This window comes from Hippocampus guttulatus, chromosome 4 (assembly GCF_054856545.1).
Source record: "Hippocampus guttulatus isolate MCC_2025c chromosome 4, RoL_Hgut_1.0, whole genome shotgun sequence".
In the NCBI taxonomy this organism is placed as follows: Eukaryota; Metazoa; Chordata; class Actinopteri; order Syngnathiformes; family Syngnathidae; genus Hippocampus; species Hippocampus guttulatus.
Window position 1 is genome coordinate 20,114,582 of NC_141264.1, and position 22,447 is coordinate 20,137,028.

The following is a 22,447-nucleotide window of genomic DNA, read 5'->3' on the forward strand; positions in this document are numbered from 1 at the left end:
AATTTGAAAAAAGGGTTTGTGTGTCGATGTTTTCTAGCCGCTGTGAGTACATTTCATAGTTGATTGTTTTTTTGTTTTTTTTTAAACTTTTAATTAAGTAAAGGACTTGAAAAAGTACTTCTACTTCTATTCAAGTTTCTTTTACACAAGTGTATGTATTTCTATGGACAGAGTGTGAGTACTTTGGCCACCTCTGTTTAAATGCATTTTGTTCCAAGTGGTAAAAATACAGACTGGAGCTGCTGTGAAGTGTTTGATGCTAAGTGTCTCCATTTATTTTGTAGCCCAGCAAAGGGGAGCTAATTGCCATTGCATTTCATTGACGAGATGCAATATAAAACAGTGTTCATGCATATTCCCTTCTCCTAATTCCATTTCACAGGCGTCACATTAACACATGAAAGCAAAATGACTATTTGATGCGAAGAATGGGGAAGGCAGCCCGGTTGGAGGTTTTGTTGTTGAGAGGACATGCAAAGTGAGGAGCTGAGCACAGCGCCCCGGCCGACATGCACCGACCGGCCTGTATGTCTCACACTGGATGGCAAATTCAACCATCAGCATAATCCAATGTATTTTTTTTTCGATTATTAATCACTGAATTGATTTTTCATGTGCTGGCAAGAGCAGAGAGAAATTGGAAGGAGAAGCAATGCACTACATGAAGCATTGGTAATATTGTATGCCAATTTAGAAGTAATCCAACACGTCTTCTACTTAACTGGCCAACTGAGATTGCTTCAAATTGAAAGAACCAGCAAAGCCAGAACTTCTCCCAAAATGGGAAGTTAAGCTGACAAATCATCTGCAAGTGGAGATCTTGCAGTTTAGTTGTCAGTGTCAGGCAGTGACCCCAGCAAGTATATTTCTGTTTCCGTCATGTGAGAATGACTCACTCAGTTGTACTGCTCTCCGACCCCCCTGATTTTGATGCAAATAAGGGATGGAGCTAGGACTGGACGGGAAATTCTACTTACATCCCACGATGGCGCACAAATGCTTCATTATGCCCAATTCTACCTGTGCAAAGTCTAGCAAAATACCAAAAGATAATCTCATGCCCACACGTAGACTGCGCTTTGCCCTAGACTTGCCGTCGACACAAAAAACAGCCCTGGAAGTAAAGAAATGAGTTGACTTTTACCTCCGACTTGAGCCTCTCAATCTCGATTTCCCCATCTTCTATCTGTTGTCGAAGTTGCTTAGCAACCGTTTTCTCCGTCTCCACAATTTGAAGCAGATGAAGATACTTCTGCATGAGGGTCTCATGCTCAGTGGCCAAGTTTCTGTAACTGTCAGATGCACGTACACACACACACACACACACACACACACACACACACACACACACACACACGCACACACGTGCACGCACACACGTGCACGCAAACACACACAGGCAGAAGGAACGTACAGTCACTCTAGCAATGGCTGTCACATCCAGAGTGTTGCAGATCAAATCAAAGCAATCAGGATTTCTTGTGAACAAAGCACTTTCCTCCATCTCTTTCCCTATGTAACCATGGCAATGCTACCCCCCTATAAACTGAACACATCAGTCAAATATTCGTTACCCTCTGCTGAGAACTTCTAATTGTACATTTCACTAACGTGCTTTTTTTTTTTTTTGGTTACTTTTTCTTTACCTGGCGTGTGATATGGCAGCCACCCATTCATCGCAGTCCTTCACATCTTCTGTGCGTAATTCCAGCGCTTTTTGGTTTTCATGAGTGAAGCTGACAGTGAAATAATACTGCAATAAAAAGAGCAGAGGGGATGGCTGGTTAAAAGCCTGACAGTGCTGTTTTTGAACCCAAATGTATGTGTATATGCAGATGGATAAATCAATCCTGTTCCAAATGAACAAAATCAACTTAAAATCAACCTACAGCTGCTGTTTTCTGTAGGTGTAAAAAAGGAGGATTAATGATGATTTCACAGCCATCAATGTAATGTAACACTCGGCTGAGCTTGAAATACTTTTCATTTTTCCGGCTTCTTCTTCCAAATTTACAGTGAAAACATCTAGTGACCAACAGTGGACTTACACAAAAATAAACAAGAGGGAGAAAAAAAAAGAGATGATATAATTTGGGAGTTATCGAAATTGTACCAAAAAGAAAAAAGAAAAAAAATCTGTAAAATAGCAGGACCAGGAACACAAAACCTCCACTGTATACTGTTGATGGCAATTTATTTTGAAATCAGTGGCCAAGTTTCTGTTACTGTCAGATGCACGTACACACACACGCACATACACACACACACACACACACACACACACACACACACACACACACACACATCCTATTTGAAATCATAAAAAAAAAGGGTTTATGTTAGAGTAAGGGTTACAGTTATGGTTAGGGTTGGGGGTTAGGGGTTAGGGCTCAGGTTAGGGGTTAAGGTTAGGGTTAGGGTTAGTTTGTTAGGGTTAGAGTTAGGGCTAGGGTTAAGGTTGAGGTTAGTGGTTATGGTTTAGGGTTAGGGTCAGAGTTGGGATTCGGGGTTAGGGTTAGGGGTTAGGGGTTAGTGTTGGGGTTGGTTTGGGGTTAAGGGTTAGGGTTCAGAATTAGGGTAGGGTTAGGGGTTAGGGTTAAGGGTTCGGGTTTGTATTACATTTAGGGGTTAGGGTTAGGATTTGGGTTCAGGGTCAGGGCAGGGGTTGGCAACTCAGAATCTTGAAAGACCCATTTCGGACCAAAAAAACCCAAACCAAGAACAAACAAACAAAAAAAAAACGAAAACAGTGCAATGTCTGGAGCTGCAAACAATGAAAAGCCTTCCATACGCCTTTTAATGAAGTCAACATATGCTGTATTTATCTACATTAGCTATATTAGCCTGCTAGAAATACACAATGAGCCTTTATGAATACATTTCTTTTTTTTCTCTGCAGTGCATCCTTAGAGCATGGATGCCCAACATTTTTTGACCGAAGATCTACTTTTCAATCAAACAACCTTCCACGATCGACCCGTTCGAGCCCACGCGCGCATAACCACGCACTTACACATGCATGCCATAGTGAGCAACAGCCACAACGGTCCCTTCGACGAACGAAACTGAAAAATGAAGTGCACACATGAGTTTGTGAAAATCATTGCCTACCTTCGTCGAGACCTGACGAGGAGGCATGGGACGCACTTTTGCAGCATGATAACTATCCCAGCACATGTGTACCATTTGAAAATGCTTCTATCTGCCCTTCAGATTCCCATTCTTTGCTATTACCCTCGGTGAATTGTACATGAAACGTCATTTTTTTACAAGAGCCACCTGCCTGGCATCAGATGACTACGTATGGCCCATTCCAACCATAAGCGCGATATTGGGTCATCAGGTAAATTGATCACCTGTGTCATGTTTTCATTGATTGTACCTTCTGAAAATGGCATCATCAAACTGGTGACATTTCGTATTTGGCAATCCACCATGCATATGCGTTATAGAGCTGGGGTCATTTTTTTGGGACAGAGATTTGCGCGGGGATGAAATGAGACTACTTTCAAATCTTACTAGCAGCTTCAAGACAACATACTAGAAAATGTGCATTTGAAAAAAAAAAGCAGAGAAAAATGCAATACCGGTCAAATTCTGTCATCCTGAGGAATGGATTTAGCAAGAATCATGAAGCAGACGCACTTAACTTGATTTAGTGCGGCACAAAAAAGGATGTGGCGGGTCAGATCTGGTCGTCAGGCCTTTTGTTTGCTGCCTGTGCTGTAGCTGAAGCTCCCCGAGTACCGGCTTGAATAAAGATGCTTATGTCTTTGCATTTGCTTTGGTGCTCTGGCTGCCGCACGCGTTACGGAGCAGATTTAGAAGCAACACGGCAGCCCGGGGAAGCCACATCTTCTTCATCATCGCCCACCCGTGTAATGGATGGATAGAGCTCAGAGAGGGAAGCCTCCCCCAGCTCCATTCCTGGGATGTCTCTTAGTTCCCAGGAGGAAATGCCATAAGACATGGAGGCTGGAACCACGGCCAATTATGTAACCGTACGATACCTGTTTCCTAGCAACTCGGCTCGACGTGAACGGTCGGGCTGTTTTTTGCGTTTTGTGGTGTCACTCGAATTTTGAGGAGCGGGACTTGCTTTCTCGCGCTGCAGCAGCAACTAATTGGAAACGGTTGATGATCTGCCAATTGAGCTGTTTTCGACGTACGAGTTCTTCAATCTCCATGAAACGACGTCATCTTTTTTTCCAACTGGAGGGACGCTCCTCTGTTTACTCTTTGAAAACCTTCCGAAGCTTTCCATCGCTAGCCGTGTTTCTGACAGAGTCGCGTGAATGTGGCATCTATTCTAACCTTTGGCCCGCACAGTTTCAACAGGCGCCTATCAATCTGCAACTGATCATTATTTATGGCTGACTGCTCCTCCATCTTGACTTTCATTAGGTATTCATCCTAGTGTCAAAGAGGATCTATTTCTGGCAGAGAGTCACGCATGTTGCTGTACTTTTCCTCCCCACTGCTGGTCCGTCTTCCAAAGTGTCTGGCGAGAGGCAATGCCAAACACGCTGTCTGCTACTTGATTCCCATTTATGGTTGAGTTCATATGGCTTTAAAATCATTACAGGTCCTCAAGAGTCGGGGATGTGTGAAAGGAGATGATTTTGAAAGCAAAGGCTTTGGGCCTCTAGTTGAATGCTAGTGGTCATTTTGGGCCACACTACGTTTATGGTTGCCCTCGGAGTGCCAGTGATAGCTGTGAAACCATAGAAATGTGTCATCACCTCATAATATAATGGCATACCCACCCTTGCGTTGGAGTGTTTACATTTTATTGACCCACCGATTGATGGAAAACTTTGATTCGTTTCGTTTGTTTATTGAACATAAAACATATAAAGTAATAATTTGACAGAAAGTAAGGTAAGTCAAATAGTAAAAAGGAAAGAGAATCAGTCATCATTCAACACAATTATTATGTTCAAGGGAGTAGTAAAAAACGTAACTAGTCCTACCCCGTGTTATGTGTTTATGTATAAATAGATCATTTTTATATCAATCAGAAAAGAAAGAAAGAAGAAAGAAGTCTCCATTAAGGCTCATGCTTTACCCTTAACCGTGATATTTTTACAACTTTTGGTTTGTATCGGGATTTTATACATACACACCCTGGCACTCTTGTGTCAATTTTCTCTATTGCAGTACCTATCTATTGATCAACGTAATTCAGATTTATTATTATCTTTAATTAATGTTTAGAATTTATCACCTTAACTCTGATTGATGTAGGTTGTTTGTACTATTTTTAAAAAAAATTGTTTTGGAACTCAGCAAGCGATTTACTCATTTTCAGGTCTGTTTCGAAATTATTCCACAGATTGACACCTTTGACAGATACACTTCTTTGCTTGATGTTTGTTCTTGTTTTGAGTTTTTTGAATAAGTTGGTACCTCTTAATTCATAGCATAAAACGAAGAGAAATGGACAGATATTAACAATCATTGGCATTTTGATTTTGAAAGGGGTTTGGCAACAAATATGAAATGATCTGGAATTGATGGCGGAGAAAAAAGGGCCAAGTAGGAACTCTAAATTGTGCGAGTGTGGGCGTGGATGGTTGTTCGTCTCCGTGTGCCCTGTGATTGGCTGGTACTCAGTTCAGGGTGTGCCCCGCCTACTGCCCGAAGACGGCTGGGATAGGCTCCAGCACCCCGTGAGGATAAAACGGATCGGAAAATGGATGGATGGATGATCATATTCAATACAAGAATCATCTTCAAAATTCTACTTTTACAAATTATCCATTTCAACAGGTATTTGATTTGTTTTCACTGTAAAACTCTACTGCATCATGGTGGGAGTTGTTTCTAACAACCACAACCTCAACTGCAATTAACATAATGTGAAATTGATAGCTGCTAAAGCAGTCGATTGTTATCTTTGGAAGGCAGCTCCCGTTAGATTGTGTAGGCGTACCTAATGAGGTGTCTAGTGAGCAGAGGTGGCAAGAGCAGCCAAAAATTTTACACAGATAAGAGTACAGTTACTTTATATGTGACCCCCAAAGGTTAAAAGCAGCACACCAAAGAATTACTTGAGTCGGATTACTTGAGAACGATTCAAGTACACTGCAGATTGCTTTTCCCCACTGCTTCTTTTGAAAGCACACAACCCTTTCTCCAGTGAGGCTCAGAGATCTCCAACAGGTCTGATTGGATCAGAGGACCACTCACCTCCTCTACAGTTGTAGTTCACAGAAATTATGTTTCCCAAACGCAGACCGAGACAGCCTCTCAACAATAACATCCCAGTGGTGACCAGCGCCTAAGCCTTATTTATGATGTCCCTCTGAGGGCCTAATAAATAGGGAACAGCCTGTCGTATATTTCTCAGATTTTAACAGGAGTGCTTGTAGGCTGAAATGTGGACATTTTTAAGGTGGCATAAACCACAGCACATGGCAACAAGTTCTTTTTTTTTTCTTTTTTTTTTGTGGAATGTAAGGTATAGATTTCTGTCGCTTCGTTTCTATCCACACTGTAAAAAAGTTGTTGAATTTATTCATACATAATATCACTAAATGTATAGTCTACTTAAAAAAAATTGATCTGGCTTCAGATGATTTTATTTCACATGATGAAATAAAATTGTGTGTATTGAACACACCACTTTTTTTTTCAGCATAGTCTGCCTGGATCTGTGATTGGCGAAATGGAGAATAAAATCTCTCAAAGTAATTTAAAAAATAAGCTCAGCAAGCCTTAATCAATTGCACAAAAATACAAATAGCGAATAGGATGCACAGCTCAATGTAACAGACTAAAAGTAGCATTTCTTCTTCACAAAAACACTCAAGAAAAACGATGAGGATGTTGCATTAAAATGAGTTAAACAAGCACAGCTTAGCCAAAAAGTTGCTCAAGTAAATTTAACACTAAATATAGCACATTACCCACTTCTGCGAGTGAGTCTTCTTGCAGTCAGTCTTACGTCAATCTCAAGCAATAAACATCATCTATTGTCGTGTCAATGCATCGACATTAATATTCATATTATATGTACATTCCTATTTATATCACTACATACACTATGACTCATAATGATATTTTCACTTTGACATATGGATGATTATATATGCCCCTGGCATAAGATGTGTACTATTCTTCAAAGAAAATATGACTGCTCCAGCAAAACATATTGCTTTTCATTTTAATGGCACTTAACTTGAAAGTACAAAATATTTCTGAATATAAGAAGCATTTAACAAAAAAAACAAGTATATTTTTGTACTATGCATCTATTTCTTGTTGCACGGGTGAACAATTTTCCGCAGCTCCTTTTGCCGTTTGCTGCCTGCCATTGTTATGCAACAGTAACAAAGTTTTATTTTATTCTAGCTCCCCATCTACCCCCTCCCCCCCCCCCACCCAAAATGTAGCTGGATCACTTTGCGCTGTGTGATCAAGTTCTGTTGTGTTCTGTGAGCCGCCTGAGAAGTGCGGCTATCAAATTGGACCCATCAATCAAATACTGATTACAGCACCGACGTGTGACAAGTCAACTTGAGCCTTCCAGTTGATCGCAGCCCTTCCCGCCGTGTCGTTCTTTAGGATGCAAAATAAGCGTCACCATAGAAACCCTGGGCTTCAATGCCTATTCCGCTGGAATAAATCATGTAGGCTCTATGGAGTAGAAGATAAGTGGATGAAAAATGTAAGAAAACAAGAGCGGGTGATTTTGCTTGTTTATATTGTATGTCTTCATAATGTTTATTGCAAAATTGATATTCGTGAGATGTGCTGCATTGTGCTGGATCAGCACCAGACAGATGTTCTCAGCAAGAGCCAGAACTCACTTTGGATCTCAGCCTCATCCTGCCGTTGACGTCAATGTTCACAACACGTTTATTCACAGGCCAGGCGGATCGTTTTCATATTTATCGTTCTAATTTTGCAATGAGATGACATCAATGCATCCACCCGGCCTTGTTAATTTGTAAAGTCAAAGCATGTGTGCTCCACAATGTTAAGTGATGCCTGCTGGGTTAGTTAAAACACAAATGCATACACCATCATATCATCATATCATCTCATCGTTGTACATTTGGGGCGCTTTTGTGCTGCTCTTTGTTTGTGTTGGTTTTCATGATCCATTTTATTGAAAGGAAATCTATTCAGGGCTCTTAAATCAGAGTTGACTGATCAGTGGAACCCCTGCTGTGTCTTTTTTTTTGTCTCCAATAAACATTTTCACCACACGATGACACTGTTTCAACCACAACTTTTTTTTTAAACCCCGAAAATATAACACTTTTTTAATCGAAAAAAAAGTGAACGAACAATGCAAAAACCATCACACGACACATTCACACATTTTTCATCTGCATTACCAAACACTGTACAATATATTATATGTATTTTTTTAATGGATTAACCGCTGCTTTGCTGCATGCACAAAAAAAAAAACCCAGAACACTGCAGCAGGCATTGGCATGAGGTGATAATATTGTTACCTCATCATTAATGCTATGCATGGATTACATAACGCGCAAGACGGCAACCTGCAACCTCGTGCTGCCGCCCCCCCACCCCACCCCCGAGCTATATTGAGGTCATCTTGTATCTCACAAGACAAAAACACGTGAATGCGTTAAATGAAAAGGAAAACACATGCTTAAAGATACCAATCAGCCTTTAAAACAACGCAAGCGCGCGCGCGCGTGTGTGTGTGTGCATGTGCCAGTGTTTGCGCGCACACCTGCTTTTCCAAACACTCCTTGGCAGAGAGCGAAGGTTTGGGCGAAGGCGCTCTGTCGCATATGCATCCCTCCAACAGGTACAATCCCGAGGGACGAGAGCTGGACTCGTTCTCGAAATAAAAGAGCATGTTTTGCAAAAGCGCGAACCACTTGGTGTGCCATTTGGTGTTGTCCGAGCTCTTCTTGCTCAAGCACCCGCGTCTTGTTCCGTCCTTCTTCGCCAAAAGCCCCAGGTAGGTGACATGCCCGTCATTCAGCCGTATTCCCTTCTGCATTTTTGGTGGAGAGGCTGACTTCAGCGTGCGCGCTTACACCGTCCTTACATCATCTCTCCAATAGCCCCGCGAAGGGAAAAAGAGGGTAGCCGCAAAGATAAGACTTTTAAGTGAAAAAGCAAGAGCTGCATTGTGAAAAGGACCCCTCGCTGGTCCACATTGTCCGCGGGTGACAGAGAGAAAAGATGATGAGGAAGGGGGAATGAAAGCGGGAGGTTGTGCGCTCTCCCCCCATGGAAAGAAAGAAAGAGGAGAAAAAAAAATCTCCAGAAAGCAGCAGGCTGGCTGGCTGGCTGGCTGGCTGCTGAGCGAGGCAGAGCTGGCTCAGGTCACATGACGCATGCTTGGGGAAGCAGATTTCAGCACCTCGGAAAGGGACCACACCACAACATGCTGCACCAAGTCCTCCCACCACTCATCCCCCGCCCCCACCCTCCCCACCACCCAACCTCCCCCAAAAGACACATTTGTTGTACTTCTGTCAGAGAATTAGATCCAATCGGTGCAATTATTCGACCGGACTGACTTTTTGGAAACCACTTTTGCGCTACTAAATCTCCAGAAGAATACAGTATGTTGCTTATACAGGTGTGCTTTGATAGTGTTTCCAAATACGAGCCATCATCCGGCAGTTTTTTTGTTTGTTTTTTAATTGCGAGCAAAAATTTGAGATGCAGGAGCATAGCCATGCGTTGATTCATGCTGTCAGAGTTGCTCCATCACACCAATTAAACAAGATGCACTGGTCACCCCCAAGTATTACCGTTAAACATGTTAAGCTGCCCCCCCCCTCCTCCCCTCACGTGAATGGAAAGAAAGCAGTGTTTTCTACTATTTGAAGTTAACTTAAAGAAGAATCAAACCTGTAAAAGCAACAGAGTTTCCTTTTTGAGGTGGGCAAAGCACATTTGCTGCATTGTGGAGCTAAAACTGTCCAAAGTGTAAATCAGGCTGCAGTCGATAGCAGATGCAGTTAGAACGGGATCAAAGAAGTGAAACTGCCATCCGATGTTAACTCTGTCGTATCTGAGGATATCAATCTGGAAATATTGATTGTATCAGTCTGATACTTCTCAGAACCATTGCAAATATAGATCGGGAGAAACGCAATAGGCCAAATGGAACTATAGAAATCATACATTAGTGATGATGGAAACTCCTTCTGTCTTTTTTATTTTTTTTTTTAGGGAGGGGGGTGTGAAGAGAATTTGTCCTCATTTGGGTTGTGGGTGAGAGGCAGGGTACACCTTGGACTGGTCGCCAGTCTTTTACAGGGCACATATACTGTCGAGCAACAACGATTCACATTTAGATTACAGAATTTGACCAGTGCATGTGAAAATATGTGTGAAACAGCGAACCCAGTGCTGGGTCCAAAAGGGACCGAACCGATGCTGGGATATTTATATCCAGTGCATTGAGTTGAGCATTTGACCCAGCACGGTCAAAGGTTTGATCCAACAAGCGGTATACATAGTAAATATCGTTTCCCCAAATTTTACACCGAAAACAATTAGGAGCGAGATATACTCGAAAAAACGATGGAATGTGCCGCGTTAGCACAATGACATCACGTAGGATGGAAAATATATATATTTTTTGGGCTGAGTAGTAGCTCCATGATTTAAAAAAAACATGAACAAGCAAAACAGTCGATCTGCCTCCCTCATCATCCAATTTGTTTAAAAGGCACAGTCTCTAATCTGCTGCCATCAGTCCTTGGGCGACTTCTTATAGAGATTTATTTATTACCACATCCCCATTGTTATCCTTTCTGTCTCCAATCTATTTCACCATAAATCCACCCTCCCTCCTCCGCCCCCTGCAAGTTCTGCTGAGTCTTTGCTGATAAGTCTGTTTTTTTTCATTTAGTTAGTAGCTCCCTGTGCTTTAAAATCAGACGTGTCAAGACGATGCCGGCAATCAGTGAAGAAAATGACTGAATTGTCTTCAGTGTTAGTTTACGAATAAGCGAGTGTGTGTTTCCAAGGAGAGAATAGGTGAAGCTGACAACAACGAAAACTTGACTTTGTAATAGGATTCAGTTAGCATGCTAACTGTTTTCGGTCTAATAAATCCTTTATACATTTAGTGAAAGGCTTTTATATGAGTTGATATTTTACTTTGACAGGGTGGAAACGTAAGGCTTGACAATAACTTTACATTGACTACACACATATGATAAAAACTAAGTACTGTAACTTCAGATTTCCATTCCTTGAAGATGTCTGAAACTGGGACTATCGATGCTAACGCTAACAGGGCCAGTATGTTTTGCATTGTTCCGTTAGCATTAAGCTAAGTGGACTTTCCTAGGGTAAGACTACACAGTATGTGGTTTATTTTAAAATATGACGTAATTCTCTTAATTTTATGTTAACTTTGAGAGTAAATTCAACTGGGACTGGCATTAAACAGTGTGAAGCCTCTTTTATGACGAATAGTTGACTATTTTCCATTCCTAATTGCAAAATTAGCTGAAATTAGTTCAAGTTTAAAAATCCACACCGAACTGAAGAAAATTGAAATCTTTGTTGACATTATTGGGAACATTTTTTCATGCAGAAATTAGATTGTTCATTGCTTCAGCTCCACATGCTGCCTTTCAAATGGGACGTTCAAGATATGTGGCCAGATATGTGGAACATGGCTAGGGGGGGGTGGGGGGGGGGATTCCACGCCAAAACAGTCAGGCATCACTGTCAGTCTTGTTGGACACAGTGTGATCTGTCCCTGCATGTGTGCATGTGTGTGTATATAAGCCAGCGGGAATGTCTTTCTGTCACAGTTGTGTGTGTGTGTGTGTGTGTGTGTGTGCGTGCGCGCGCACGCGTGTGTGTCATCTGGTGTTTTCCGCTGCTGTCACAGAGGATGCTGCCTGCCGTGGTGTCCTTCCCATCGTCGCCCATGAGAAGGCTGAGGTCCTAATTACATGATCCAGCACGCTTCTAATTCGCCATACCCTTCTCAAATGACATTTACTAATTACTCCTTCCTTCCTTTTTTTTAGAAACACACGACTTGGCTTTATATGTGCGGGGCTCCCTCATGCCCGTTGCCGTGTAGAGACAAAATAAGTTGTGGCAGTCACAGCCTAGTGGAAGAGCAAACCTAAACAGGCATCTTAAATCCTTTTAAAGCATGATGCCATGTTTAACAATCTGGATTAGTTTTACTTCAGAGGAACGGAGTGATGTGCATGCGTGCGTGTGTGTGTGTGTGTGTGCTTGTGTGCGTGTGTGTGCGCGTGCATGTGAGTGGTTGGGTTGGGTCGGGAGCGGCTCTGCAATGCAGTAGAGTTGGGACAAAAAGCAGAGTTGAAGAAAATCAAAGTGTGCTTGATTCAAGTTGGCATCTGCCAATGTTTCATTGGCCTCTTGGCAGTTCTAATGAAGACAGTAGCCAGGCAGTATGTGATGTCATCGAAGAATCCAAGCAATACAACATTTTCTACATGGCAAACCTATACATTGAGGTTTTTTTGCTTTTACACGCTAACCCACTGCGTCAACATGGCGGCGTATGACATCACAGGAAAAGGATCCATCTTTGTTTTTTTCCTGTCATCAGCAGCAACTGCATTGTTACACATCGGTGAGGATGTTACATAAGCAACATTGCGACTGCCACTACGTTTAACACGTGACCTGGTGGATCATGATGCGCTGTTCCTTTCATTCTCCACAATTTTCTCTTTGCACCGTGAGACAAATCGCTTTCCTGAAAAATAGCTGTACAGTCTGCACCCGCTATTCACGGGGGATAGCGAATAGCGAAGAATCTTTGTATAATAGATGGCCATTAAATTGCATTGTGGGAAAAATAAATGTATTCAAACATGATTTTCTTTTGAAAAGAACTCTGAATTTTTCGACATGTAACGACGATAAATTTTTAAAAAAAATCCCCCCCAAAATTCGAAAGTATTTTTTAAAATATGTCAACCGTGGAAAACTTGCTAATTGAAATAAGACACGGCTCACGTCCAGACGCAGCGACTCGACAAAATCAAAGCCTGGACAGAAAAAAAAAAAAAAAGAAGTCTTTGTAAGTGACTATAATGTTCTGTCATTGTCTGAATCCACATCACATGACTCAGGGATGTCGTGGGGCTAACCAGCATCTCCATTGTCGCTACGTTTAATTATACAATCGGCCTGCGATTTCTTATGTCTACGTTGGGCTTTTTGTAATTGCAACAGTGTAATTATTAAACGACCTCTCCATATTGCAAGGGCTCTACATACATTATCCCTTCCCTATTGGTCAATTTGATCAAGTTAATTGTATATCATAGTGACAACATGCCAAGGTGAAAAATGTCTTTGAAATGTGTTCCAAGCATTCAGGAACGTGTTCCTCATGACAAACGGGGGTTCACTATATGCCTCCTGTTTTTTTGTCATCTGACGTTTGCATGCTGCGATATTCTTCGATCACGCTCCCGATGTGTCAAGTAGATGTGAAGGCGTGGCACTTGAACAAACCAACGGTGCACTTGGGGACTCTCTGGCCCCTTAAGTCTTCCTCTAGTGTGCAGCTGACACAAAATTCATGGATATTCATTCTGAACTAATGAGAGCAACTGCAGGGAAGAGTGTTTGGTGTTGTGTTGTGGTCAGAATAATCACACAGGGGGGGTACAGTGGCCTGGCAGGACCTGATGGTCTGAGTTACAGTACAAACTAGTTTGGAGTTTGTAAATAAGGAACAGGGGTTTGCCGTGTCATCTCCGATATGGCAGGCAGACATGCTCGTACTGCTGCTCCCTCTCAACGCAGCCTCATTCTCCGCTGTCAAGACTGTTTAGCCCACCTGTCAATCACAGCTCACAAGGTTTTGGGGGGTGGTGGTGGGGGGCGGCGGGTAGTGGACACACCAGACATGACGTTCTGACTGTACTGTGACTGTACTGCCGCGCCGATCTGATCCAAAATGCTTAATTTTGACTGAACAATTTAGTTTGATTGGTAAGACAGTTTTTCACGCTTGTGGTTCAATTCAGTTTGGTCACAGAATCATGATTATAAAGGTGGCACAGTCCAACTTGGGACTGTTTTTCTTTTTTTATTATATTTATGGCATAGATTTTTTTTTTCATGAAAATACAATGTTGCCTTCAGATTGTGCCATTAATCCATTCCCGTCCCTTCAACAACAAAAAACATCCAAATTCTATTTGTGTGTGTGTTTTTTCCACATGAAAAATTGCACTCAACAGTACTGTATTGTACAAATGAAGGTTTCGAGTTCAGGTTACTACTACTACTATACTACTACTACTAGGACCTCCATCGTAAACCAAGTACCGGAGTACGTGTCGATGCAACTTCTCTGCCTGTACAGCTGCAGTTCCAAAGTGCATGTCGAGCCAAACTGTAAAGGGAGCTACGATACTCACATCTCTGCAATGTTATATTGTAGACAAATGCACCCACGTGTTGGTTGTATAACAGTGCCGAGATGTTCCAGCTTCCCCAGAGACCGCCGAGTTTTAGTCACATGCAGGCGGGATGTCTGGCTTGGTGCACATGCAGAGTTCATGGCTGGATGGGTGAGTATTCACCAACAAGAGGGAATTGCCACCTTTTTTTAAGTAAGGCACTCACTGCAGGCACACAGGACAGCACACAAGCGGGGCACATAACCTGCCAGGTGGGGCATTTTGAAAAGAATATCCATCATCTCATAAAAGTGCCAATCAATGCTATTTCTTTGCTGTTAACAAAAGCCACCTATTTGGTCCGGAAATGTTCAGCTTTTCGCTGTATATGGGTTTTTTTTCTATGTCATATGAAACACTGTGTACTGTTTGAGTACGCTATTCTGGGAGCAGGACATGAATAATAGAGCGCCGGGGCCAACAATGTGTGTTACATTCCCTTTCTGCTGACCTGAGTGTGCCAAGGAGACGTAGAGACACGTGGAGGAGTGTCTGCGATGGGCCCATCTTGGAGCGCTGCCGATCCAGGTCGAGCCGGACCGAGCCAGGCTGTGGCAAGATCCCAGCTCTTGGCTGCGGCCCAAACCATTGTGATGTGTGCTCTCGCCATCTCGCCAGGTTGGAGCGCGTGCAGCCACAGCAGGTCTGTAATTGAATGTAACACTCAGTGGCGCCTCCAAAAAGGAAACAAAAGAACAAGTGCATGATTGAGGATGAGTGTGTGCAGTGGAACAACAGAAAAAAAGCCACCATTATGCACAATAAGTGCCTAAATATATGTCTATATTTAGATAGATAGATTGAAATGGCAATACAGAGGCTTGAAATCTGATGGGACGCAAACAAATTAAATAAACATCGACATCCACACACATGTAGCAGGAGCAAAGAGAAATGCGAAAAATAGATTGCTGGGTTTCATGGAACAATTTCCTGGACCTTGATGTCTTTCTTTCGTCTATCCACCTCTGTCATAGTTTTATCATTTAGCAACACCATACTAAGTTTTCACATACAAATATGCATCAGATATTATTTTGCATTTTAATAAGTATTTGATATGCAATATGCAATGTACTGCACTGTACGATGGGTGCGCATTTTTGCACAAGGTTGTTATTATTTTCTACTTAAATTAGGATATGTAGGATATTTGAAAATGGGACAATGTACAAATATAATCTCGAAAGATGTAAAAGCATTTTAACATACTACTTTCACTCACGGACGTAGCACGACTATGTGGATGCATGTGGCGCATGCAGCGGACCTACCTGCCTGTATGTTATTGTTTTAAATGTTTAGATCTCATCTCACCTTCAACACTCCATCTCAGTAACAGACGTTTTGCTTCATCCAATATCTTATCCTACCCCTTATTAATCTTAGTTCATTAGAGGGTGAAAAGTTGTGCCTTTGGCCTGAGGTTCAGGGTTGTGCGAGTCCAGGTGGAGCAGGCCGGCTGTGACTGTCACAAAGTGAAAGGAAGATCTGCATGCCTCACAGGGAAAACTCCTCCTGTGATTAAACATTACCAGCTGTCCTTTGCTGAGCTTTGTCAACTTTTCAACTCGTGAGTTTGGGGTCAGCTTCACCTTGAAAGTAAAATGCCTGATACTGTTGACTTTACAGTTTCGATCTCCGAGAGTTTTAGTGTTGGCCCCATTCCTTTAAATGATGCGGCCAACAGTGGGTGTGGATGCAAACCCATCATCGCTCCTTAAAAAGATACATACAGTACAGTTAGTTACCTATACACGATACACAGAAGAACATTTGTACTATGTTTAGATGTACTGTGTTGCCATTTGCCCCCAAAAAAGTATTTGACCAAGCATTTGACATCCAACAACAATATATTTTATTGGACTTAATAGTTCCCATGCATACAGTGTTACTAGTGGTGGAATTTGTTGTGTTGTAATAGAGGTGCACACGTATGATCCCTCTTTTGAAAATGAATTCCTGAGTCAGTGTTTCAAATTACTTAATGAGAATTATGTTTTTTTGCACAGGAAGGACAAAAAAAGCTTTCCTAAAAGCGCCCTGTTAGGGGAAAAATAAATAGTTGAATGACTCAAAAATGGGTGAGTATGTATGAGTAAATAGCTTCAAAATCGCTCCAATCTCAAACAGCGTATCCACTGAAACCACAAGCCAATCTATTGTCAACCGTAACAAGGAATTACCATTTCTTTGACCAAGAAAAATGCGCCTCCATCTAGCATCTTTCTGATGCCTACTATAACTGCTGTACATGTTTGAACCGTAGATCTGCTGAAAGTATCCGGTGGATGGAATATACCACTGGCATTTTCCTCGCTGTAAATATGAGGCCATACCAGCATACTATTCCAAGAGAAGATGCACTTCGCGGGTGAAGACATAGCTAGCTAACTAGCATGTTGCCACTACTAGCTAGCTATAGCTACAGATATTCGATAATCTCAAATTCTTACACAATGGAGGTGCGATGACTTCAAAGCGCGCAACAGCGCCGTACATGTGACGCAACAGCGTTCTGGCCGCCCCCAAAAACATAAATTGGAAAAATCTACTTGTATAATGGAGATTTTTTGGTATTGTGTATATTCAGCATCTAGATGATTCAGTCGTTTTTCACAGAATTTGACATCTTTGCAAATGTTTTCAGCAACCTTTAAAAATACAGTATATAATTTAGAAGCAAATCTGTCAATTCATTTTACAGGGTTTTGAAAAGCACCGTTGTACTTCCAAATCTTGTGTCCTCTCTCTACTGTACAATGCACATAGGAGACAAACACTGGCCTGAAAGTAGGCCAATTACCAGTCACTCTGAATAAAGACACAAATGCAATGTGGCAGAAGCCAAGAAGAGCAGCGAAGGCAGGGTGTCTTCTATCAGCTAACATGAACTCAGAGGGGACACGTAAACAAGCCCCCCTCTATTACATAACTGCCGTCTTCCTACTGGAAGCATCGCTTATTTTGTGGACCCTCCCATTTTCTGTCAACTTAACTCAGCTTTTCGACCTGGAATTTTTTTCCCTTTTTTTTTTTTCATCCGTAGGGCTCCGTACATCCGAAATATTTGGCGCACCCGTCTAGTTTTATTATCAAATTAAACTCCATTAAGCGCCTTCAGCTGGTCCAGAATGCCGCTGCTCGCCTTTTGACTGGTACTCGTAAGAGGGAGCACATAACTCCTACTCTGGCATCCCTTCACTGGCTCCCCATTCATTTTAGAGTTATTTTCAAGATCCTCTTATTTGTTTTCAAATCTCTGAATAATCTCGCGCCACCTTACCTCTCTGAGCTCATCCGCCCCTACACACCTGCCCGGCGCCTCAGGTCTGTGGACCAGACTTTATTAGAAGTACCAAGAACTAAACTGAGGCTCAGAGGGGATCGAGCCTTTTCTGTTGCTGGTCCCTCTCTCTGGAATGACCTCCCACTGAACATTCGGCAAGCCTCCTCGCTGCCCATCTTCAAAACCCTCCTCAAAACTCACTTGTATTCTTTGGCATTCGACTCAGCATGACTTAGATTTGTTCTTGGTTTTACCGTTTGGTGCTTTCTACCGCCTTTATTACCGATTTGTCTTACTGTTTATTGTGCATGTTAAATTGCTCCATGTACAGCACTTTGTATGCAGCGATGGCTGTTTGAAAGTGCTCTATAAATACTGTTGACTTGACTTGACAAATTAAGTTCACCCACAAAACTTGCCAATGGTTTGCAAGTGATCATTTTAGTGAGTACATCGCCGCCAAATTAAGGTGACTGTCGACCTGGCGTTATTGTTCATGGTGTTCGGCAGCAACGTGAGATGCTTGCGCCATGTGCACTGCATTCATGTAGAAATCAAACAGTGGAGTGGAGGGACGCACTGCAGGAAGTATCACCAACAAGGGCTCCCCCACTACTCAGTCAATGTCTAGATAAAATGGGAGCATGACAGATGCCGCCTGTACAAGGCGGGTTAGTGATGTCAGATTAAGATCCATACGCTGACCTTTTCTATGGGCTGCCTTCTTGCTCGGGCAGGCCCGATCATCAAGATCATCAATTGGGACTAATGAGCCTTAACCGTCCTATCTTGGCAGAGGGCTATCACTCACCAGGGCCACGTTGGGTGGTAGCATTGTTGGCGGGTCCTTTCAATAAAACGGCATTCTGTCAATAACATATCCAGAATCATCATCCTGGCTTTTTTTTTTTTTGTCTTGAGCTTTCAGTCTGCAGTTTTATGACAGTCGTTTTCTGACATTCACTGTTGGAGTCAGCAAAATTGACCAAATGACTTACCTGTTTGGACTTTTTTATATAACATCAGGCGTACAAAGGGGCAGGGACCCCCGGCACACATCATTTTGCATTTCTCAAGGGACATAAAACCATTGGAAGTGGCATTCATCTTGGACGGATGAGCACTAAGTGCATCAGATGACGGATGTGTATTAACAGTGAATGGCAAAATCTTCCATCTACACCCCCACACCCCATCAAGGATCGTTTTTGAATGGGCATCAGCTGCGTGTGCTCACTTCTGGGCAACAACGGTTCTTTGCATGCCACTGACATGCCTACAAGCATTTCCTATACAGTAAAGCATCCTCCATTGCCGGTTCCAGGTTCCTGGGCCTGCTATTTGGGATTCTTATTATTTTTGTACAGTTACAATTCAACGGTATTTATTTTGTGGCGGTACAAGATTGTTTTACTGTAAATTTGCCTCTTTTACAGAAGAGATTAGAGATGATTGAATTTCTCAATCCTCTATCATCCTGCATTTTATGGCTACAGAAAACTTTTTATTTATAATCTACCCACCTTTGGGCATGATTATTGATGAGTAAAGTTTACTAGTTTGGAAAAAAAGGCTTATTTTTCTGCAAGCACATCTATCAGTAAGTACAGTATTTTTGTCTCAATATATTGTTTTTGAATGTTTGTACTATTTTAAAGTGCGTTTAAAAATCTTAAAGTAAGTGCCATAAATGCTTGAAAAACACGCCGATAGGGAATGTTTAGATAGGATATTTCTATTAACGTGAATTTTACCCTCGTGATGGAGGGGAGTTTACTGTAGTTGTTATCCTTATTGGGGTTGAACCTGAAATAATGCGAGCTGACTTTGAATGACAGGTGAGGTAAACCCTGGACTGGTCACCTGAACCTAACAGACATGTTTTTATGAGTGTGGAAGGAAGCGGGGGGAGGGGGGGGGGCCTCAAGAAAGCAGTCGGAGAACATGCAAACTTCACTCGGGCGGACTTGTACTTGACCGGAACTGGATGATGCAAAACTTGACAATTATTGAAGTAATTTGCTCTGTTTAAACCTCGGGTTCCCCCCCACCCCTCCTTCCTGTTTTTCTTTGTGCTTCGCCGGCTTTAAAACCGCAGAAAATGAAGTAAATGGCGGGGGGGGGGGGGGGAATAAGTCCCATTGCTCTTTCGCTGCAGTTGGTAATCTTTTGTCTTTTCTCTCTGAATGCAATTATGAGCACATTCAGAGCCTTGGGTGAATATATATTTATGCATCATGTTACAAATGTGCAGGCTCACCAAAGCTTGCAAAGAGTGATTCAGCCATGAACTGTGAAAATGTCAGCCTCTATTAATAACACTTCTGCACAGAGCCTGCTACATCTTAACATGTGCAGTTTGTACTGTATATTTAGATGATGGTGAAGATTATAGCAAGCTATTTGTGTTGCGCAGTGCACTTTTGTGGTCCTCAGAATAAGGCTGCAGCCCACGGTTTAATAAGCCTCCCTCAGTCTGCCTCGGTTAGACTCAAAGGGCGAGTAGCAGCCGCCTGCAGTGCGCAACAACAGCTCCAAATCTGATCCACTTGGACAAGTCAATGCGAGGGTGTAATGCTTGTGCAAAAATATGGACCCCTCCATTTCCATTCGGGATGTCTGTGCATTCTACCTTTGATATATAGCATGATTATATGCATTGATTTATCACTGGTTATTTATACAGTACATCGTCATCATGCTTGTTGAAAATTTCGAGAATAAATCAACAACATATATGAAACATGAAATGCAGACCAGAATACGGACATACTTGCTGATATGTTGACAATTCAGTGGTTTAAATAAAGTTGGGTGGTATGATTTTCGAGACTCTTTTGAGGGATATTTAAATAAAATTGACTAGACTTGGCAATGTCTTAATTATTGTAGTTGTAGTTTGCATTCAGTTTTGGCAAAGAAGCAATTGGAATGTGCCCCTTTCGTGAGCTAAATAAGATCAACAAATTATTAGAAACACCCCTTAGCAACTTGCACACCACAATAAATTACAGCTGAAGAAAACTGTTGAAAAAATAGCAGATCGCGGGTGGCAATGATCATGATTAATCCATAATTATTGAACAAATGACAAATTATTTTTTGATTGTTACTAGCCAATCGCAGGGCAATTCATCTGCATTACTAGTAGACCAGAGGCCACCACCGTGGCTCCCGTGGGTGCCAAGTAGACCTCAAGGACCATTTGAGTTCCAAAAATACCTCACCAGCGATGGGGCATTGTGGTCATGTACAGAAACGTTGTACAAGTCATTATTTGAAAACATGAACTGGCAGAGAAGAAAAAAGTGTTGCCTATCGATATTGATCTATTTCCTAATTATTGTGAGAAATCATTAACATGATCAGTGTCTTAACATAAATGTAAATCCCGAGAGATTATGAACTCCACCGAAGGTATACAGACAACAAATTATGGCAGGCCTTTCTGCTCGCAATGAATAACATACTGTATCCAGCCAGTCTGCTACAGTGGATTCCTTGAAATAACTAACCCATCTCAGTTCACTGCATGTCTGCTGGCACGATTTGGACTCATGCAGATATTTATTTGCACACCCTGCATGAGGCTTAGTTACATTTGCACAGTTCAGAAGGTCCTCGGTTGTCGCCTTCGGACAGACCCCCCAAGCAGAATGTAAAAATACGATGTACGTAAAGACAATAAGCGCCTATTAGTGAGAGGGCGATCTGGGTAATAGAGAAAGAGGGCATATATGGAGGGAGACTTCAAACAGAAGCTCAATGTTTCAACCTCTGGGCTGTTTGCGAGCATGTCTGCGACGGAAGCGCGCTCACATGTGCTCCCACATGCATACTGAGCCCATGTAGCATACAGTCGAGCATTAAGAGCCAGAGAGGGAAGCACAGTTGACTTCCTCTGTCGTTACTCACACCTGCAGTAGGATGCAATCTCCATAGCAACAGGACTTGGCAACAGTGTGCAGTTGATATTTGAGGTTGTGATCTTTAATACCCCCCTTTTCCCTCCCTTTTTTTTTTTTTTTTTTACCGCAGTCTTTGACAGAAATGTGTGTTTCTTGTCTTAACAATAACGTGGGTTTCTGTTCACATGATTTGAATCTACAATCGCAATTACACTGATCAAATGAGCAGTAATCAAGAGGTCTGGAAGAGAAAAACTGTTGAGACCTTGAGCTCCATTTAAAAAAAAATCTATTTGAAACCGACAAACACATCCTCTCACATTGTGTGTGCTCTGTTAAATCAAGTGTGACTTTTGGGGTATGTTCGCCCGCAGGGCTTTCATTATATTTAGCTCTGGAAACAACAAAGAGACCCCCGGAAAATTATCACTTTCTCTGATTTTGTTATTTATATGGACAGTGATGCGAGTAACCTGACTCATGAGTTTTTAAAAATACGAGCCATTGTTCAGACAATTTTTTCATATGACGTACATGCACAAATTTGAGACACAGGGTGTTTTTATTATTGCTATTTATGTGTCATGTTGAAGCATCAGATGGGAAAAAAAGAATCTTACTTGTGAATGTCTTTTCCACTGAACTGGCAGTGAAATCTATTCTGATTCTGGTATGGTGGCAGTGAGTGAGTTTACTTCACAACATGCAGCAGCTTAGCATAGTAATCAAATATTTAAAAAAACATCCAGTTGTTTATTGTTCTTTGCATTATTGTTGAGTATTTGCATCTAGACAACTTTGCCTATGGTTCT

The 22,447-nt window shown here is 42.0% G+C and overlaps 1 protein-coding gene across 1 annotated transcript in view; it reads right to left on the bottom strand.

Moving 5' to 3' along the window:
• The window catches only part of LOC147206484 (ras-specific guanine nucleotide-releasing factor 1), a 28,640-nt gene extending 19,272 nt beyond the window's left edge, over positions 1-9,368 (bottom strand). The window contains exons 1-3 of the mRNA XM_086109465.1: positions 8,717-9,368; positions 1,647-1,753; positions 1,145-1,292 (exon numbers count right to left, since the gene is read on the bottom strand). Of these exons, the coding sequence (XP_085965591.1) occupies positions 1,145-1,292; positions 1,647-1,753; positions 8,717-8,992 (531 nt within the window). The 5' untranslated portion in view covers positions 8,993-9,368. The remainder of the gene's footprint in view (positions 1-1,144; positions 1,293-1,646; positions 1,754-8,716) is intronic.
• Positions 9,369-22,447: the final 13,079 nt, after the last annotated feature.